This window comes from Chamaea fasciata, unplaced genomic scaffold (assembly GCF_029207755.1).
Source record: "Chamaea fasciata isolate MVZ Bird 193981 ecotype frontalis unplaced genomic scaffold, bChaFas1.0.hap1 SCAF_8, whole genome shotgun sequence".
Classification (NCBI taxonomy): Eukaryota; Metazoa; Chordata; class Aves; order Passeriformes; family Sylviidae; genus Chamaea; species Chamaea fasciata.
The window spans coordinates 29315027-29335721 of NW_027094093.1; the positions used below are offsets into that span (position 1 = coordinate 29315027).

Sequence of the window (20695 nt, forward strand, 5' to 3'; positions counted from 1 at the left end):
AACCAGGCAGCTTATTTAGCATTAATTCAGAGGTGCCTTCAAGACTATTTTCTTTCTCCTGCTGAAAGAGGCTAAATAGTGGACAGCACTTTTTAAATTGATTTCAAAAAGAAGGATGAGCAATGCCTAGGAAACAGTAAGTGCCTACCTGCCTCACTAAAATTGTTTTTATTAGAGTTGCAAGAACTACTTAAAAAATCAAACCTGAATAAAGAAAATTTCTGCTGAGTTCCAGAAAGGAAAAGCCTTTTTACTGTCTCATAATGTCAAATTCTGTGCATGATTAGAGCAATGTTTCCATTAGCCTGACAGACTGCAGGGAGATGCCCAAGAATTAGACACGAAGAGAAGTATTTCCCTGACAGGCACTTAAACTCGAAACTGAATTATCTTCAAGGTCTCAGTGTACAGGTCAAGAGGTTTAAAATTTTGAAAATGCTCTGAAGCGACTTACTCACCTTCCCGCTGTGAGTTTGCTCCTCCCACTGTCCTCCCTTTTCCTCAAAGCAAGGAACGTTACAAGAACGTTTTAAAATAATCTTTCTCCTGAGCTGAAGTTCAATACAATCTCAATTTTAATACATTGCAGAATGCCTGGTATTTTTGGTTGGATACAAATTGGAAGAAAAAGCCTATTATTAGCCTTTAACCAGTGGCTAGCCTAATGTTTTGGACATAATTTAGGATGATGGTCAGGATTTTAGGTGTTTTTCTTTGTAGACGACTCCTACAGAGTGCTGTGATTATTGGGTGCCTCCATTTCTGAAGAGCACAAGCTCTGACATTTTTCAGAGGCCTGATCTCTAGGGGATAGATGTGCAGTCACTGATAAGAGACAAGCCTTTAAGGGCTGCCAGCTTGGGTGTTAACATGAGAGCACTGAAAATCTCTAGTTACATATGATGCTCCCAATTTCAGAAAGAAGTAGTTTGTCTAAAAACAAATGAATAAAGTTATCAGTTACTGTGTCCTTAAACTGTGATCTGCTTTCCAGACACCCAGTGCTTTTCTCTATCACCAGTTACTGAGTCTGAGTGAATGAAAACCATTTCTCATTGATTGTGTATGATTCGTGAGCAGTACTATCTATTGGCAATAAATTCTAGTTGTTAATACTTCAATGACATTTCACTTTTGCATTGATTTTAGCTTAATTACATTAGGAATTGCTTATATGAAAGAGTGGCAAAAAGCCAACTGGAATAATTCGGAATAAGAAACCCAGCATATTCTCTCTTATGGCAGTCTGCAGTACCTGCTTCTGTTCATACACCTGAAACTTTTGCTTCTGTGTAGCCACTAGCTGGGGTGTAACACAAGTAGCAGAGTGCCTGTAATGTACCCATTTTGTGAACAGCCCTGTCCAAATATGCAAAAGCTGCAGTAAAAAGTCTTCAGTTTCCAACTAGGCTGACGAAATCTGTGGCAGAAACATTTTCACTACATCTTTTTGATAGTCAGGCCAGCTGAAAAAGATAGGCATTATTCCAGTATATATCACATCTTTTAATAAGTAAATAAACAAAGAAATAAATGCCATTAGAAGCAAAACTTTCTGTCCAATTAATATATCGGAATTAAACACAGTCCTTGACATCCTTTACAATGTTCCTTCAATTATGTATTGATGAGGAAAATACTGGCTTCCTGCTGTTTATGGGTTGTGCTGTTGATTCTGATTGGATGGTCCCTGATTTAAATGCTGTCCTTTTCCCTTCCTTAGACAAGTATGGTGTCTGTGGAAGGCCTGGCAAAGCTCGTGGATCCTTCTCAACTGACGGATGAGTTTGAAGGGTCCTTGGATTACAACCACGACGAATGGATAGAGCTGCGTGTCTCCTTGGAAGAGTTTTTCAACAGTGCCATCCATTTATTATCAAGGCTGGAGGATCTCCAGGAAATGTTGGCTAGGAAAGAGTTTCCAGTTGATGTTGAGGGCTCAAGAAGGCTGATTGATGAGCACACACAGCTTAAGAAAAAAGTGATTAAAGCTCCCGTGGAAGAACTGGATCGTGAGGGCCAGAGGTTATTGCAATGCATAAGATCCAGTGATGGTTTTTCTGGTAGGAACTGCATTCCTGGAAGTGCAGATTTTCAAAGCCTTGTGCCAAAGATCACCAGCCTCTTAGACAAGCTGCATTCTACCCGGCAGCACTTGCATCAGATGTGGCATGTCCGCAAGTTGAAACTGGACCAGTGCTTTCAACTCCGGCTTTTTGAGCAAGATGCTGAGAAGGTAGGGAGTAATCTGTTCCTTTTCTCCTGCTTTAAACAAGACTCCACTGCCAGGGTGGCCATTTTTTCTGTAAGTGGCAACATGAGGTGTTCATCAGCAGTGTAAATCTCGTGTTGTCAGCAGATACACTTCATGTGACTCGTAAACAAAATTCACCAAGCTAACTGTTGGGTGTAGCAGGCATAGTGATATCCAAGAGTAATTGTTCTGTGTTTCTTTTGGTGAAAGTTAACCTGCTTTTCTGTGTCATAGTGAGTATATTTGGTAGACATTAGCACAAGAATCTGGCTTTTTTTAATGCTTCTTTTACTAAGCTTATGAATATATTTATCTACTTGTCACAGGACTGAAAGAAGAATGATTTGGGGGTTTGATTCACTATGATTATTGTTTGCACTTCTTGGAGTCTATGGGAAATTTCAAGTATGGGTTTCAGAGAATTTACTTTTGAAAATTCTGTAGTGCTAAAGCCTTGGCTTTCTTAATGCAGAAGTGCCTAGTACCTTCTTAGGTGATTTTGTGAGAAGTCTTTGTTGGCACATTTAAAATTCCAGGCCACAGAGGTGTGGTATTCTCAATGGAAGGTACTGAGCTCTAAGATTCGTGTTTGTCCAGTCTGTATATCCATCAAAACCACCAATCTCTGGATCTTCTCTGCTTTATGTATAATCCAGTTGTTTCACTAATGTGTCTGCCTGGATGGACCCAGGAGGAGTTGCAGAAGAAAAGCAGACTTCATCTGCAGGGGGACCTCATGAGGGTGGTTTTTTTAATCAGCTGTTAGTGTTTTTTTAAAACATTGTGGAGAAGCACTTTGCTGAAACAAACTTAATCTTCAGTAGTGCAGGGCAAGACGCTTGACATTGGATTTCAATGCATGCACTAAATATCTCTAAGACTTACTAGGACTGAAAAAGCTCCATCGTTGTATAACCAATCCTCCTGTTGGGGAAACCTTGAATTCAGATGAGTCCCTCTGAAATAAGAGTCGCTGCAACATTACTCAAGGATGCATAAGAGCAGAGTTTTAATTCCAAATGCTACAACAGTAGCATTCTCCCTGTTCTTTCTGTGTCCTATGCTATAAGGAGGCCACTTCTGTCCTTCTCAGCAGTGGCTGCACTTTGGTGCATCACTTTGGATTTTCAGTTTCTTTGGGATTATTCAGATGACCACTGCTTATTAATACAATGTTATCATTCATTATTATTAGTCAATAATATTATTAGTGAATTATTAGTATTTGGGAAGTTATTATATTAATAATGTTAAAAGCTGAAAGGCTCTTAGATCAAGTCAGTGTTCGAGAAGTCCTTGTTGCCAAGCACTGTTCTGGGGCATTGAAGGAAGTCTCCAGGGAGTTTCCTTTCTACTCTCCTGCACAGGCATGAAAGGATGGTGTAATATGAGTCTAGGCAATGTGGCAGCAAAGCTCTTTGCATGTGTTGTTCTCAGATTGATATGTGGAAGGTCTAGGCAAGTCAATCGAGATGAAGGAAGAAGAATGTGATTTCTGCCTTTGTAACAGTGGCTGTCTTGAGCAATTCCAACTTGACAAAACCAGCATTCTGCTCTTCTCTTCTTCATCTGCCTCATGTTAACTAAACACAGTCAGCTTCTCCCTGCTTAGGCTTTGCTTGCCTTTTCTTTTCATCTACATTTTTCCAAAGAATATAAAATATTTTCTTGTTTTATATTCCCAAATCTGTGGTTTTAATCTTCTCAGTTTGTGAGTCCCTAAAATTCTTCCCAGAAGGGTTGCAGACCCTTTAACATCACATTTCGTATATGTAGACTGATATAAAACATTGATGTGTTTTTCCTCTGTGGCTGCCTTTCTCTGGTCTCTTTGAAGTAGTCTGACCACCTCAGACTGGAAAGTTCTTGTTTCCTAAAATGTCCAGAGCTAAATCCAGTCTGAGTACTGTCTCCACTGTAGAAATAGCCACCAATGTGTCTGTGTGTTGAATTTTAGAGTTTCCAGGTATCTCCATTTTCTCAGCTGCATTCTACCCAGGTATGGTAGCAGAGCCCAGTTACTCTTCATCTCCTGGAGGGAGACACAGCTCCTATTGTATAACCTAGACATGTCATTTAGTTCTAATCAAATGACAACTTTAATAGCCTGTGAAGGCTCAAACTCCAACATAAAATTCTGAACACAAACAAGGTTTTAGGGTCTTTTAAAATATCTCTCTATATTCATTGGATGATATTTCAGGAAACCAATTCTAATAAAAAGAAAATGGACAAGGGCTTTCATTTTCTGGATGTCTCTGATTTCAAAAATTTCAGGTGTCCTCATTGCCTGAAAAGTTCTTAAAAATGGGATAGGGAAAAAAAAAAAGGGACACAAGGACTAAAACACAGAGTATTTTAAGGAAGGTAAATTTTTGAACCCTTTTGAATTACAGTACCCCAGATGTCAAAAGCAAATCAATTCACTTTTTTCCCCCCTAGAGATCCCCTGTATTGGAAGGTTTAGAAATGGCAGTCACTGCCCGGACACACAAAATATTTAAATTTCAGGCATTACAACTTACAGAAGTCTGTATAGTTGTGTGCTGAACAACTCATATTATTGCCAAACTAAACAGAGGGGGTGGCAATCACATCCTGGGCTTCTCCCACTCAAATCAGTGGGAGAGAGCAGGGCTCTCTGTACAGAAACTTTGTCCCCAAGTGAGGCCTGTAGGGTTTTACTTTCCTGTACTGGGGCCAAGGCAAAGGCAAAGTGGGGCTATTACATAGGCACAAGCAGTACAGTGAGATTGAATCTCCAGATGGAGACTGGAAGCTCCTTGAAGCTCAAGTCAGCAGGCAGGTCAGCCATGTGGGGAGCTTTGGCAGAGGGGTGTGAGGAAGTTCACATGCTGTGCAGTTCTGACTGTAATGATCTGCTGATAAATAACACATTTCAGCTGCTGGCAAAGCCCTGACCCTCACTGTTCAACAAATTTATTCCTCACCAGCTAATGGAGAAATACGTATGTACATATATATAATTTTGAAACTAGAACTGAGGCTTCACTGTGTTTTACTGGGTAACAGGGAAAATATATTTAGTCACCAGTAACATTAAAAAAAATGTGTCCCAGTGTAAACTGAATATTGTTTGAAACAAAAAAACCCACAATCAACGGAGATCCAAGTATTAGAACTATCTGAGAAATGATAATTCGTTGGTGGAAATCTGAACAGGGAGAAGAATTCAGGCAAGAGTCCACATGTTTTGCACTTGAATAAATACCAAAAAAAGACAAAAAATTATACTTATACTCTGTACTTTCCAGCTTTTCTGGAAATCATTTGTAACTGGCACCCAATTTGACTTTTGTAGGAATTTCCACATCATTCTGTGTTGATTCCACACCAGTTTTACAACCCCGACATGTATGTGAATAAAAAACATCTATCATGATGTAATCAGCGTTGTCCACGTTAAGTATAAACAATACAGTCACCAGCTGGACTGAGCTGAGGGTCCGCACTGTGAGCTGCTCCCAGCAGAGCAAGGAGCTGCTCTAACACTGTGGGGGTCAGCCCCAACGGGAGGCAGAGGGGGCTTGATGTGTTCCCTCTGTCCTCACCTCCCCTTCTGCTTCCTGGCTTCCTACACAGCCCACCACACAAAGGGAAACTCCAAAAGATGGAGCTGGAAAATGCCACGAGTGAATTTCGTTGTAAGCTTGTGGTGGGAGAAACATTTTATTTGGATCAGGCCAGCTTTGTAGAAAGTCTAGTGGCAAACCACAGGCCACATCTAGTCTTCAAGGAGCAGTGAAGTAGCAGGCTTACAGTCAAAAACATCAGCCCCGTGTAAACCAGGCTTCCCTTTGAAAAACACAGCTTTGCCAGGGATTTTCCCTGTGGGGCAGGCGCTGGGAAGCTGTGCAAGCTGCTGGGGCTGCCCTGGTACTGCTGCTCTGCGGGTGTCTGCAGGGAGAGGCAGCAGAAAGCAGGGATGACTTGCAGCTCCTACTCCACGGCAGCTGTAGCTGCCTTTTCCCAGGTGATGCGACCAGTCTGGAACAACAGAAAGATTTCAGTGATTGCAGGAGTGTGACTAACAATGCAAAGTTCGTAGATAGGAGACAAGTTTGGAGGGGGGTATAAGCAAAATGGTAGAGAGGAATAGGGTGCAGTAACAGTTGCAGCAGCTCTCCTGCATCCCGCTCCCTGTGGGGGAGTGAGCCCATGGCACTGAGCAGACACTGCCTCCCTCCCCTTGTCACACCCGCTTCTGGCCCCCTCCTCAGTCAGGTCTCCTTAAATAAGGGACCTGATGTGTTCTTCTACTGAGTAGGTGCTATTAAACTGAGCCCCCACGGAGTGAAATAAATAATGGGACATTTGGTTTCTCAAGGAAGGAAGTCACAGTTATATCAGCTGTACTTGACTCCTGTCCAGTGTCCAGTTCCAATTCCTAATGAAAGCTTTGGGAAGACTCCTATTAATTGTCAGCAGAAGCACATTATACCCATTAACTAAAAGTATACCCATTCTGACGTGCCAGATGAAATTTGGGAGTTCCTAGTTTAGAACATCACTTAACACCAAGCAGAGTTAGTCTGGAAAAATACAGAGAAGCTCTAGCTCAACAGCAAAGTCAGTGGGAGAGAAGAATATCCAAGAATACATAATCCAAGTATCTGAACCATGCTCATACTGGTTTTGTAGTATTACACCTGCCAAGGGTTCATGTTCCTCAGAAGGAAGGAATGTTCTGCAAGCTACTCTTTGTCTAGAAAGATACAAGATGGCTTTGATGGATAATAGAAGGCAAAATGTGGAAATTCATGCTGTGGTTTAGGTGGGAAAAGATGGCTTCAAAGAAGAAACAGTGAAATCTTGATGTTTGAGAGAAAGGAAACTATCGTACATTTGTGATTTTATGATACCCATTTTAATTGTTTCGTTCACTACTTCCCCACATACAGCATTTGAAAATTCTGATGCTGTATGTTCTTTAATAAAATGCATTACAAAACTGATGATATGATCCTTCTTGCTAATAGGAGGCAGTTTATTTTATTACAGTCCATTAAGTAGAGCAATTGTAACTGCTCTTTTAGTCAAGGGAAGCATTTCCTAGAAATAGGTCCTAGCTGACTTTCTGGAAAGGCAGTAAAAGATTAAAAATCAACTTTGCTTCCTTTTCCATTCCTCATCACCTCTAAGTTTTCTTCTTTAAGCTGTGTCAAAAGACCCTTTAAGTGATGCATAGAGCGAATTTATGGAGTTTTTCTGTTTGCAACATGTCATATTAACCCTTAAGGTCTTGCATAATTCCACCAGGCATAGCACCTGGGATGGGCTCCTCTGACTGAGATAAAATCCACTTAGTGAAGGACCATTTCCCCTCTCTTATTTCACTGCTGGAAGCACTTGGTTTCTTTGATCTGTGCTATGTGCCATGTATACAATCGCCTCCAATATTTCATGTGAATTATTGGCTTACGATTACTGTGAGAGGGATGTGTCCCAGGGAGTGAGAATGGGGAGCCAACGAGGAGAGTTCTGAGAAGGTGACAGAGGAACCTTTCATATGTGAAATGAATAAAAACGAAGGGGTTCTGGCGAGGTGGTTAATTAGGACAGGGGAGGAGGCAGGAAGCACGTTAAGAGGGGACAGAACCACACTCAAGATAATAATGAGAGCACATCTGAAGTACATATGCCCCATGTGCTGTTTGACTATGAAAGGATTTGTTACTGAATGAATGGTATTTAGCAGTTAACTGTAATAATCATACAGGCATAATAATAATGGATTAGACATGGATTTTTATATAGGATTTAGATTTCATTTAAGTTACATGAACACTGAATTGGTGTGCACAACTCAGCATGCCCTGGATTTTCCATCCAAGTACTTACACCATGAATATCACAACAGCACAGTGAGTGAGCACTGCAATAAGGAGCTTTCCTGGAGATTTTGAACATGAGGGATATTAGACCTGAGGTAAGCTCCATAAGACTTCTGCAATAAAAGGAGTCAATAAGCTTAGTGTCTTCTGCAGAGATATTCGACTGAGGGTCTAAGTGAGACTCATTTAAGCATGTTTCTGTCATCCTCAGCTTATTTCAAATGTCTCTGCAGAGAAAGGACAGGGCCTTGGGGAACAGATACTGCCTGGGAAAGGCTCTAAACTGGCTGTCCATGTTTGTGAACATCCATGTGTGTGCAGAAAGCGTTATAAGAAAAGTGACCAAGAATTCAGTGCTGAGCATAAATGAAATCTCTTACCCATAATTTCAGAAAAAGAGTTCTCAGAGGACCAAGTTGTTGGTGGTACCTACCCCTCTCAGCCCAAAGCAACTGCTTCTCTCTTCAGGTGAAGCAACTCAGTTTCAGGTTTGTTTTAGCTGTAACCCTGATCTAGTTGCATTTTGTTGCTCAAGGTTTCCCTGAGCTGTGTGCTAAAACGACAGAGGCCTTGTCTTGTAAAGCAGAAAGAGTTTCAGCTGCCACTGAAATCTATGAAGGACTGGAGGTTTCTATCAGAGCTCCCAGGGACAGCCCCGTGTGAGCGCCCCTGGTACCGGCTACTGGCTCTGGCAACAGCCCTGCTGGTGGCAGGGTCAGCTGTGGCCACCCACTTTTGATAAGGACACCACATCCCCATCTGTCCCTGCTGGTGTCCCCATCCCAGCATTCCAGTTATGTTAGTTCACATTTGCAACATTATGGGCAGCCTGATTTGCCAGGGCTTGCAGTAGTCCTGTTCTATGAATAACGAGCTTTGAAACCAATTCCTGACACAATTGGTTCTTATTTTTGTTGTTTAGAATAGATATACAGATCTCTACATTTATGGATCTGGAATAGACATTGCTCAAGAATCTTTGAATTTAGTCAAAGTATTTTTAGTTGCCTTGACATCTTTGTCTTTTTTCGTGCAATGGACTCTCAAACACAGCAAGTAGTGTCTGTTCTCTCCTGAAACCTTGTTTCCAAATCTGGCATCTTCTCTCCTATGCTGCCAATGAAAAATGCTTTATTTTATAATCTGAAGTTTCCCTTAGCATATGGTGCCTTTTTTTTTTTTTTTTCTGTAGATTTTCACTAGACAACTGTTCATAAAATCAGGCTTGGGATGCCAGTGTTGGGAAGGAAAGTCAGCTATCAGCCAAAATAAACTGCCATGTGAATAGAAGGTCATCATCCCATCCCATGCTTTGTACTTAAGCCCACTCTGAAACTAAAAGAGCAGAGGGCAGGCCCCATATTCAGCATGAGGAGTTTGCTCTGACACATCATTTCTAATACAAGCAGGACACAGAAAATAAGTGCAGATAGGTCCCTAAGTTGTTGGATTGGCAGACACCATCATACAGTATCAGATCATAAAATGTTGGGAAGATGATTATATTGGTGACATGGAAAGGGGGCTTGAATTGAGACTGAGCTGATGCAGAAACAAAAATAGTTGAGTGCGCATTTGTATGACATCTAGTATAGTGAGGTCCTGAATCTGACTGTGATATTGGGTGTTTCCAACAAAAAAAATGCAGCTTTTCAGTTGAAAATGGCCTTTGGAGATGGAAGGGTAGGAAAACATTCCTGTGGAATACATGTGTATATCTACAGAGGATTTGGGTTGCTTCGGCGTATACTGGGAATATTCTGCTTCACTTGAGCTGTTTTGAGCAATAACTCTTCTGATAGCATCAGTCAAAGACAGACAAAGGATCAGCATGGGAAGTTCATATCAAAGGGGGAAACTGTACATCTATTCTTAAAAAATATGTGTATTTCCCCAGATGAACCTGTGCCAGCTCTAATCACTTGTATTTAATTACTTCACACTTCCTAGAACAAAGGAGGCTCTAATAAACAGGTGAGAATTGAAAGCATGTAGCAATAACTCTTGTAGCAGGTTTTAATTAACTTTCAGTGTTTATTCAAATGTGTTCTTTATCATGTTTCTTTTCTGTAGCATTTTAAAATAATTGCATTTTTGCTGCTGAGTGCTGCTTCTGCTTTGTCTTGAAGCACATCAGTGCTCGCTGTTATGGGTAAGCCACTATGAGGTGTTCTGATGCAGCTGGATAAACAGTATGATGTTCTGAGGGTCTTTACTGATATTTTTTGGAAGCTCAGTGGTGGCATAACAGGCTCATGGATTTCCCGTATTACTTGGTTTAACTGGTCTCAGAATCTTTTTTTTTTTTTAAACAAACCAAATAAAAGAACAAAGTTTGCCTAGAAGCAGAAAAAACATTATAACAAGGGGTGCTTGTGCACAGAGCGTGTGTTGACAGTTCCTTGTGATGCTGTGAGCATAGATGTCATGTGCTAAAGAGATTTCATAGTGGGATCAGCACCTTCCCTTTTGGAAGGCTCTGAGAGCGGCAGCTAAACTGTGTCAAAACTGCCGATTCCATCACCTAGTCGTGGGCACCAAAGAATCACTGGGGAACTGTGGGGGCAAATCTTCTTCAGCATCTATAACAATGAATTACTTGCAAACCCCTTCATCTTTAGGAGGAGGATGAATCCTGCATGGCCTGCATCTCTCAGTTCAGAACCTGCATGCTGGCACATGCCGTGTTTGCAGGCTGCAGCTCTGAATTAGAGATGCAGTGAGCTGACATCTGCTCGCTTTAATCAGAAGTTGCCTTCTGACAGGATGCTAATGCCATCCACAAATTGTTGCCCCCAGTCCAACATGAAGAGTTGTCAGAGCGGGAAGTAATCGTGGTGGGCTCAGTGGGAAGTGTTCATTACTTTGACCACTGCTGGTCACACTTAATAAGATACTGCTCTTGGTACCTGTAGGGAAAAAAAAAAAAAAAAAACAACCACTAGATTTTTGCAAGATCAGGAGATCATTATAGAAGTTTTTAACTTTCCTCAAAGCACAAACAGAGCTCATTTCTGCTAATTGGACTGTAAAGGAAAAAAGTCTTCATTATTAGTGATGTTCCAAAGGAGCCTGCGGTTTTTCCACCATGTCGGGCTTGTATCCTGCACTTTCCTCTTTATCAGTCAAGACCAGGGGAGTCTTCCTTTGTGTGCCAATAGCATTGTGAATGTTTGCTTTTCTGCCTTTCCTTCCATCACTAGAAAGCTCCGGGACAAAGCTAATAACCATAGGACAAATTCACAAGTACACACCAACTGCTTTGTGCTGCTCCTACAACTGAAAAAAAAAACAAAACAAAAGCCCGTTTTGCCATCTGGTTTGAGGAAGCATGGGATTGCCTTGCCTGCTGAGCACAGCAATACAGGTATCAGGGCAAATATATATATCAGAAATTCCCTTCCTTGTGGCTGTTATTCTAGTGGTGAATGTCACCTTTCATTGCTGTAACCATCACTTCCTTCTCTGTGGCAAGGGGGCAGGACACTTTTGTAGCCTCCTATTGACATTTCTGTTTCTCCTGCAACAAGTCAGCTGCTGGTTCAACAGCTCTGGGGGTACAAACTTCCTCCCTTACCACTTCCATGACCTGAGTTCAGACTCCAGAAGCAGAGAACACAAGAATCTTCTGAAGGCATTTGTACTAATTTTTCTGATGTGGACAGCTGTCCATCAGGAAGGGCAATCATCGGCCGGACACTGATTTCTCTTAAGCTGGATTGGCACTGGAGCAGCAAAATTAAGTGCAAAGGATGCGTAGTTCAAAGCTAAAAATCGGGAATTAAAAACCACAGGGGTTAACTGCCTTGCCTCCTGTCGCACAGGAAGCCTGTCCTGTGGTGGGAGTCCCGATCTGATGTGTAAAATAAACATCTCAGTGCTTTCCTTCTCTTTCTATTAATTCATTCTGCCCCGTGCTGCCAAATCCAGTGGGGGTTTTTTTAAATTTTATTTTATTGGCAGATAAATATGTTCCCTCCACAGCACTTGGAATTGAACCTGACCTATTCGATGGGAATGTAAAACCACCAACAATGCCTCACTCTGCTGCTGCAGATTGGGATGAGGAAGAGTTGCACATTTCCTTCATGCCGAGCGTGCCCTGTAGCACAGTTACAGTATCTGGGGCCGCTCTCTGTCCTGGAGCATCCAGCCCAACTCGTGACCTCTCAGTGTAAGGGCACACAATGCCCGAGCTGTGGCGTGGTTCCTGCTCCGTGTTTCCCGGCTCCTCGCTGCCCGTCCAGCCCTGCCTGTAAGGAAGCGGCTCCGCAGCCGCTGCGGCTGGAACTGGAACATGGTGTGCTCGGCTATTTGTAGTTTCCTGCTGCCGACACTGGATACGCAGTTACTATTCCTCCTGCTTCCTCCTCGAGCATTAGAATGGCTCCAAAAATAATTGAAGGCAGTATGTTCTGATGGAATATTTTCACATTTGCTGAAATTTCCTCTTTCTTTCGCTTGCCAATTTTGATAGGGAGCATTTTGAGACTGTTTCAGCATCTCTGACTTGGCACCAGTGGAAGGCACAGGAATGCTCCCCTGATCAGTAAGGCACAAAAATGAGTTTTGGCATCTGAATGTAGACTTAAAACTCATTTTTTAGGATGATTATAGCACGTTTTAACCACAAAGTTCTGCTTTAGATGATGAAGATGAGAAGACCCAAATGCTCTAGAGGGCAACAAAGCCCACATACATAGAAAAAGATGAGAAAGCTGTTATTTTTTTTATTTATTGCTTTGATCCTCAAAAAGATTAGGTGGTAAGAGACTAGCTGTCAGGAAATAATGTAATTAAGCTGTACATAAGGTTCACAGGCTTATTGTGCAGCATCTTTCAGATGTTGCCATGTGATTGTTTCTAAATTAATGTCTTCCTGGCCTGGCTGAAAGGCTTTCAATGGCCCACACTTGGCAGAGCTTGGGGTCCTAAAAGTGTGTCTTAAATTACCCTTCATATTTATTTATAGGGAACAGAGAAAGGTAGGTGAACAGCTGAGAGGTTGTCCTCTCTGGAGCTGGTGAGGGTTGAAGCGAAAAAACCAGGAGCATGGTCTGTGGATAGCCTCCAGAAGTATCAGGGTCATTTTAAACCAGGTGGCTCTGACTTCTTACAAATCATGCACATTACAGAGGAATGAATTCAGAAATATTTTCTTGAACCCTCATGTCTTGCAAGACCCCTCTGTATTATTTGGCACCGGAGTCCTGGATGCCTCATGTCCTGCGCAGGTGCTGAAGAGGTGTCACAGACAAAACAGTCTTGAATTGAGGAATTTTGCTGGGTTTAAAGCTTATGAACACAAACTTTTGATCTTGATTTGGGTGTTGAAAGGAAAAAGCAGGACACATTGCCATAAACACCTACTTTTCGCCGGCTTAAATTTCCCTCATTTTTGTCTTGGTTTATACCCAGTCCATTAAAAGTTTGCTTGGTGGGCAGTGGAGCATGTCAGGGAAAATATTCACATAAGTTTGTTTTTGCTGCTGTTATAGCTATTCTCTGATTCTTAATTTTTTTCTGCTGTTGTTCCTTAGAGTACCTCCTCTGACATGGGCCACTCTGTCCCTCAGCTGTGACCCCACAGTGTGTCTTCAGCACAGTGTCCCTCAGCAACTCTAATCTTCTTTCCCTAACAGCTTGTGTCCAGGTGTTCTCTGGCTGATGGATGTTCTGGCAGCCTGGTCAGGTGCTGGCATGTGGTGGTTCTCCCTGATGGGGCCTCCCCCAGTGCCAGAGCTGGCAGGAGGTGGGTGGTGGCAGCTCAGGACCCCCTGAAGGCCACCTTGTGAGACCCAGTGCCAGCTGCAGGGTCACCTGTGCCACCTCACCAGGTGCAAACACTGTCTGCCCTCCCAGCTCCACAGGTTTGCCAGAGCCAAGGGGAAACATTGAACTGGTTGATTTCTGGGATGGGGTAGGGCAGAGCTGGGAACCCCAAAGTCCAGTGGAAAGCTGATATCCTCAGCTTTCCATCTGTGCAGAGGTCCGAGCACCAGACATGAAGCACCTTGACATGTCAAGTGTTTAAAGCTGTGGATTCACCCACCTGCATCTCTGGGCCTCAGACACACGCGGGTTTGGTAGGGGAAATGCCGCAATTCTGGTAAAAACCAGCAAACATCTATCTGGCTGGTTTGTTCTTATTGGCAGCTGTTTGGAGTAACAGAAATGTCACACATTTAGCCAGGAGTAGAACCAGGGTCTGTAACAAAGTCACCAAACTTCTACAACATTTTCAGCTGAATGAAAATTTCTTCTGAAAACTGAGAGGAAGATCCTCATCTGGGGGGGAAATTTTCATAATTTACGCTGTGTTTTCCATTCATGTGGCTGTTGTCTGTTTATATATTTCAATATTACATTTTCTATCCAACCAATGAATTAATTTTCACTTAGACAGCAAGCAGTTCTCTGTAGATGATCTGTGCCCAGAAAAGGCCATTTCCATTTTAAGGAACAGAAAATCCTTTCCAAGAATGCCTGAATGTTTGATGTTAGTAAGTGTGGTGGAAAGGTGCAATATCTCAAAAAGCAAGCAAACAATGCAGACGTATAAAATACGCCCAGATGTCGTTAGTTGTATTTATGTAATCAGGATCTGTAATTTCCTCCCACCTTCAACAGTAAAATTCTTACTTCTCTATTCAACGTTGTAGAAATCACATGCCTTACTTTGTGCATGGCTGTGGCTTGATATGTGTCAGGAAAAAAATACACAGATCTCTTACTCTGGCATTTAGTAGGGACATTCAGCGTGACGACGTTGGAAATGGTGCTCTGCTATAAATACAAAGCTATTTGTCACGTCACACATCTCGCTAATTTTCTAGTGGGTTGACAGTTGGGCCCATTGTCTGGAATAATTTAATGTGCTCTAGCCTTACTTACTGTACTCTATGAATCATATACACAGATATTCATAATGGAAAAACTGTGTTCGTGCAGCATTGAGGTTTACACAAATACAGCTGTGGGTCTGAATCTTCAGCTGGTGTAAATTGGCCTCGTTGGAACGACACCAATTTATCCTGGCCGTGGACTGGGCTGAGCACATGTGAAAGGGAAAGATCTGGCAGAAGTATTGGCTTGTCCGTCACCATCTGTAAACACGAGACAAACACAAAAACAAACACAACGTCGTATTTAGGCCCTGGCTTAGCAAAGCATTTAGACGTATGCAGAGTTCTATTTTAAAGCTACAAGTGCTTTGATTTAATTAGGGCTTGTATTTATAAAGTGGCAACAGGAATTACAGCAGATTGGAATTTTTTTTTTTTTTTTTGAAACAGTTTTCATAAAATTGGTTGATTCATGTAAAAAAAAAATTAAATGTGCTATCAAAGTGTTCTTTAAGTTCAAAATTTATTCTGGAGCCAGTACCCTCCTACCTGTGAACAGCCATTTTCCTGGTGACTGTGGAAAGCCCACTGTAAGGGCCCTGTGGGTACTGGTGGACATTAATGGCCAACCTCACTGCCAGCTTTGTCACAGCCCTGCTGAACCAGACTCTGATCCACAGCTCATTTTGTGGCAGGACCTAGGACCTCCTTCATTGCTGTAGACCTGTGCTGTGGCCATGGGGCTGCAGCTCAGCCTCCTTACCCTCACCAGGCCTGATCCTGACCTGCTGGTCGACTTGATGGCTTAAGCCTGGACTTGTCTTGTCACCAGAACTCGCACAATATCCTCTTGCTTAAATCTGGTTGCTGTCAGTTGTAAACCTCAGGGGCTGTGGGACAGGCTCTGGATAGTGAGGCCCCTGTTGTACCTGCTGAGTCTTTGTTTCTGGCTCCTTATCCCTTAGGGACCAGCTGGCCTGGACAGCCAGCGTCAGTCCTCTCTTCTGCTGAATTCAGCTCAGAGGCTTGACTGGAGGGATTTTCTGTATTCCAGGTAGAGGTCTTGATTCTTTAGACTGTTGGCATTTCCCATATGCCGCTTCACAGATGTATTGCACTTCTGTTGGCCTTTCTCAGACCTTTAGGTCCCCTAGACATGTGGCTGGTTCCAGTTAAACTGTAGTTTTGATTCTAGTCTGGAGACCTTGGGGGAGTTTCTTGATTGTCTCTTATAAAGTTAGCTTATATACAAATCTTTCCTGGATCATGCCCTGGCATGTCAGTGTAGACTGTGTGTGTACCACAAATCTGTTGCTCAGTATTCTTTTTGTTCAAATACTGGCTAAATTCAATTGCAAGAGATGTGAGAAATTGTTGAGGGTGAGGTAGAAATATGCCTTGATTTTCGTTTAATTGAATTGTTGTGAATACTTTAACTCCCTTAATGAGATAGGAATAGACCTTGTAGCTGGAAACTTTGTAAACCTCAAGAGAGGGACTCTTGCAGTTACTGTTCTGTGTGTATTATTATTTCGTTTATATTGTGGGAACATATAAAAATGAACTTGCTTAGCTGTAGATGCTCTCAGAGTGGAACTTTCCATTTTCTGTTGTAGATTCAGTTTAACACTGGCTGGACAGTTTTGAAAATACGAAATGCACGTGGACTCTTAAATGGACCTCTCTTTAGTAAGCAAAGTACGCTTAACTCCAGCATTTCCCAACCATGGGAATCATGGATAATAAGTTCCTTAGTGGTTGGTAAAGGTATTTGATTAAACAGATTTATTCTTCAAAGACCTTAAGCGGCTACGGAGCTTGCCTTGAAAAAAATTATGGCCCATAGATCGGAAAAGATTGGAAAGAACTAATCTAATAGGGATTTCATTTGGCATATAATTAGTGATCTACCCTCTCCATAACTACAGGCAAGAAATTCTTTTAGATCAACATTTTTTGTCTCTTTGTTAGCAGCATAGGGAGGCACAGTGAAAGAAAGCATTTATGACTACCTGGATTTCAAAACCCTGCCTCATATTTTCCCTAAATGCTCTTGAACTTACTCTTATTCAGAACATCACCCGAGTTGTGCTTGTCAGAGCAAATCACATAAACACTACTGGTCTTTGTCAGTATTTGTGCAGGGAACTACCAAGAGAGAAGATAGTGAAGCAAAGCAGAAGGTACTGACGTTGATCTAGCAGCTGTTGCTCTCCCATTTTTGTATCTCCTTTTCTAGAACTGATGCCAGAAGCACTGCAGAAGTTATCCTAAATGATGTCAGCTGGAGTATTTCCGAAAAAGAAATAAAATCAGCATTTCACAAAGTCCTTTGGGTTAGTCCTTAGGATCTTAGTTGGGATTGAAAGATATCTATGAACTAAAACAAGTGCAGAGAAAGGCAGTGTGTCTTAAGAAGCTTCAAAAGAGCTGGGCTGTAGTAAAATAAACAGCACAAGAGACAATGACCCCACCTGGTCCACAGTGGAAAAGGTTTAACACCTGGGAGAACATTTTTAACTTACAGAGAAGTGTTGATCTAAGAGAAAATGTGTATAAACTGGACATGGACCTTGTGTAGATCTGAGAGTATGTGAAGGGCTCAGGAACAGGAGCAGAAAGTTTTTGGAATTGCTTCTCATCGGAGGAGCTGAGCTGCAGCACTTCACCAGTTTTCAGGTGGAGCTTCATCCCTTTATGAAAGGAAATTTTATCCTGTGGTTGGCTGCCAAAAGCAGTGATTGGACTTGACCCGAATGTCCCTTTGGAACTGTTTTCTTTGTATGTATCCTATATTGTTCCTCAAGATGACATGGCTATAATGGTTATCATTCTGCCCTTAATTAACCATATGAGTTTGATATCTGTGGCTCAGAACTTAGGGAGAAGATGATTTGCTACGAGCCAGTTCATAATTAATTCCAGCCCTAGAATAGTGTTCAATAGATTTGGGATTTATTATTTCCAGCATGTATAAACAATTTCATTAATAAATATGTTCAGTTCACTGGTTGCCAAGGCCATGAGGCCTGTAATCCTCCCATCAATACCACTGGCATAGGGTGTGCTGCCAGCCCTGTGCTGGGCACATCAACCTGTGGTGATCTGCACCACTGTGTTCAGAATCCAGTGCTAATGCTCCTCAGCAAGCACTGACAAAAGCCAGAGAGCAGAGGTTTTTATCTGAAATTACGTTATAAATCTCATTTTAGCTGATGTAGAGCTGGACTGTGCACAGCCTGCATACATGCTGTTCCATATCCATGTATTTCTTGTCTGTTCTCAAACAGCTGTTCTCACCCTGTACTCACTGGCCTGCCAGATGTTACAAATCCAGGGAAAATATGGAGTCACGTTCTCCCTCTGTAGGACTTATTCATGACCAGCTTGAGACCTGATGTTTGGTCTAACACTTAACCTGGATTTTCTAGTAACTCATCAACTATGATGACAAAACATGAGGTTAAGAACTCATTGTTGCCAGCAGGACTGGTGCTGGAGATGTGATCTGATACCCTAATCTCAAGTGAAGTTGCCTCAAGACCACATCTGTAATAATTAGTGGTGCGTATATGATCACTAGTGACAGTGAAGCTAGATTCTTTACAGTGCATGGGAAAGAGACCCTTTGGATCATTCTTAGTTGTTCCAACTCTCATAAAAGGCTAATTTCCTTAATTAAAGGTAGCATTTAACATTATTCAGCATATGCATTCAATTTTCTTTATATATTGTTAGAAACTACAAGAGATAATCACACTAAAAGTTTATCTTCTTTATAAGCGTGCTTCACCCCTCCCCTTGCTTCTCAGTCACTGGAAAAATCCTAAGTACTGAACTGGCTCCCAGATTATCTTCAGCAATGTGGAGAAGTGCCAGTCTGGGAGACATTGAGGACAGTTGGTTCACGTGTTTTTAGTGATGTAATGTCCAATCTTAGTTATTCTGTGCTGCTGTTTAGTGTGAATTCATGACTGCAGGAGTGATTAGAAGGCTTGAGAGCAGAATTATTTCACTGGCAGTCAGCATGACTCCAACTAAGAAGTAAGTCACAGGAATAATTAAAGATCCATTAATTTTGTGATTATCACTAGATTAGCTTTGTTAAGAGAGTCTTTTTCATGGATGAGATGAGATCAGTTGATACAGTGCTGTATAGCAATGTTAGTGTGACACAGAAAATCTTGCCTGAGACACTCTATCTGGCTTAAACTGATCTCACGGGCACATTCTCCACTCTTTAATATTTACTGTAATAAAAAATCATTCCTTTGACAGGGAAACTGACTTGTCAAAGGACCTTGAACATTTTTCCAGGAGCCCACATTAGCCCCTTGTAACTGGGGCAGTCCTTGCAGGGTTGAGAGAAATAGCAATTGTTGGGTCATTGCCGTGTTCACATCCGTAATGGTGCGTTTTAATTAAACAAACGAGGCAGCACACTTGCTTCAGGAGCACAGGAAGCATCAGAGTTTCTCATGTGGAAAACAAGTTTCACTTGTAAGCTTTCAGGAAATATTGCTGGTAATATGGGCCAGGCCAGACAATGTTGACAGACCTTCATACTGAAACCTCCTGACCACGCATTGCAAACTCTCACGGCGCCATCACAACTTGCATTTCACCTGGTATTTTCAGAGTCTCAGCTTGGAGTCATATTTTTATGAGAAAATTGTCAAAGACCATTTTAGAGTTTTTGGTTGAAGGGAGAAGTTTGAAAACACAATCCATTGTATCTCAAAAGCAAATAAGACCCCATTTTTAGGCATTTCTTTATTTAAAGACCGTGGTTGTTAAGGAAATCTTCTGACCTGTGGTACTGCGTAATACTTACATATCTCATCATTGAGGTTTATTGCTCAGTGTTGCTCAGAATTCTCAAAGGCCATCCTTTAAACTGTTGTATATTTCAGTAGATTTAACAAGACAAAAAAAACGGCAAATCATCTCTTAAAATTCCTTTCTTTTTCTTAATAGTTTATTATTTCACTTTAAAATGGAGAAGCATGGTTTAGCTTAAGCTAGATTCTCATCCGGCAATATGTGTATAGATTAGATAAAGGAAATGCTCCCTATCCACAGAACAATAGATTACTTGTTTAAATTACTTGTCTTAAAAAGATCCTGATTCGGCTTTGCTGAGCATAAAATATTAAATTTACTGTTTATTTTTAGTGGAGTCCTGCCAATTTCCTTCTCCCTGACTGTCTTTAGATTGTTTAAAACATTAAAAAAAATGTTCTCATCAAACATATATCTACTTACAAGAAATCTCTGTTGGTCTTTCCGCAGAGACATAAAATCTTGTTGTTAGGACATGAACTTTGCTGTTATGGAATTTTCCTTTCTTTATTACCTTTATGTTTTTCCTGCCCTTTTTTTTTTTCCCTTTAAGCCCACAAGTGTGGCAAATTATGTTGTGCTAATGTTGCTTATTAAATCTTCATAAAGTGAGAAAAAGGGATCCAATGAGAAAGCTTTAAATGTCTCTTCAGGTGTAGTAGGTAGTTTCATTCTGTTTAATTGGCAGCGATGTTTGAAAACTCTGACCTCATCCCTGCAAAAATTTTGTTACTTATATTTCCTGAGAAAATGGTGATAGCCCTGATCAACTCCATTGGTAGAAATGAGAAACTATCTGTGTCATTGAGATTACTTTAGATTTTCATCTTGGTAACTTGAACCAAATTTGGCTTTTAGGACTATTTATCAACAGAAAATGCAAGGCTGATGTAGACTCT

At 41.5% G+C, this 20695-nt stretch overlaps 1 protein-coding gene across 5 annotated transcripts in view; it reads left to right on the plus strand.

Moving 5' to 3' along the window:
* The window catches only part of KALRN (kalirin RhoGEF kinase), a 473232-nt gene that overhangs the window by 194482 nt on the left and 258055 nt on the right, over window positions 1-20695 (plus strand). For all 5 annotated transcript variants that reach the window (XM_066190284.1, XM_066190280.1, XM_066190281.1 and 2 more), the window contains exon 5: window positions 1724-2236. In XM_066190284.1, the coding sequence (XP_066046381.1) occupies window positions 1724-2236 (513 nt within the window). The remainder of the gene's footprint in view (window positions 1-1723; window positions 2237-20695) is intronic.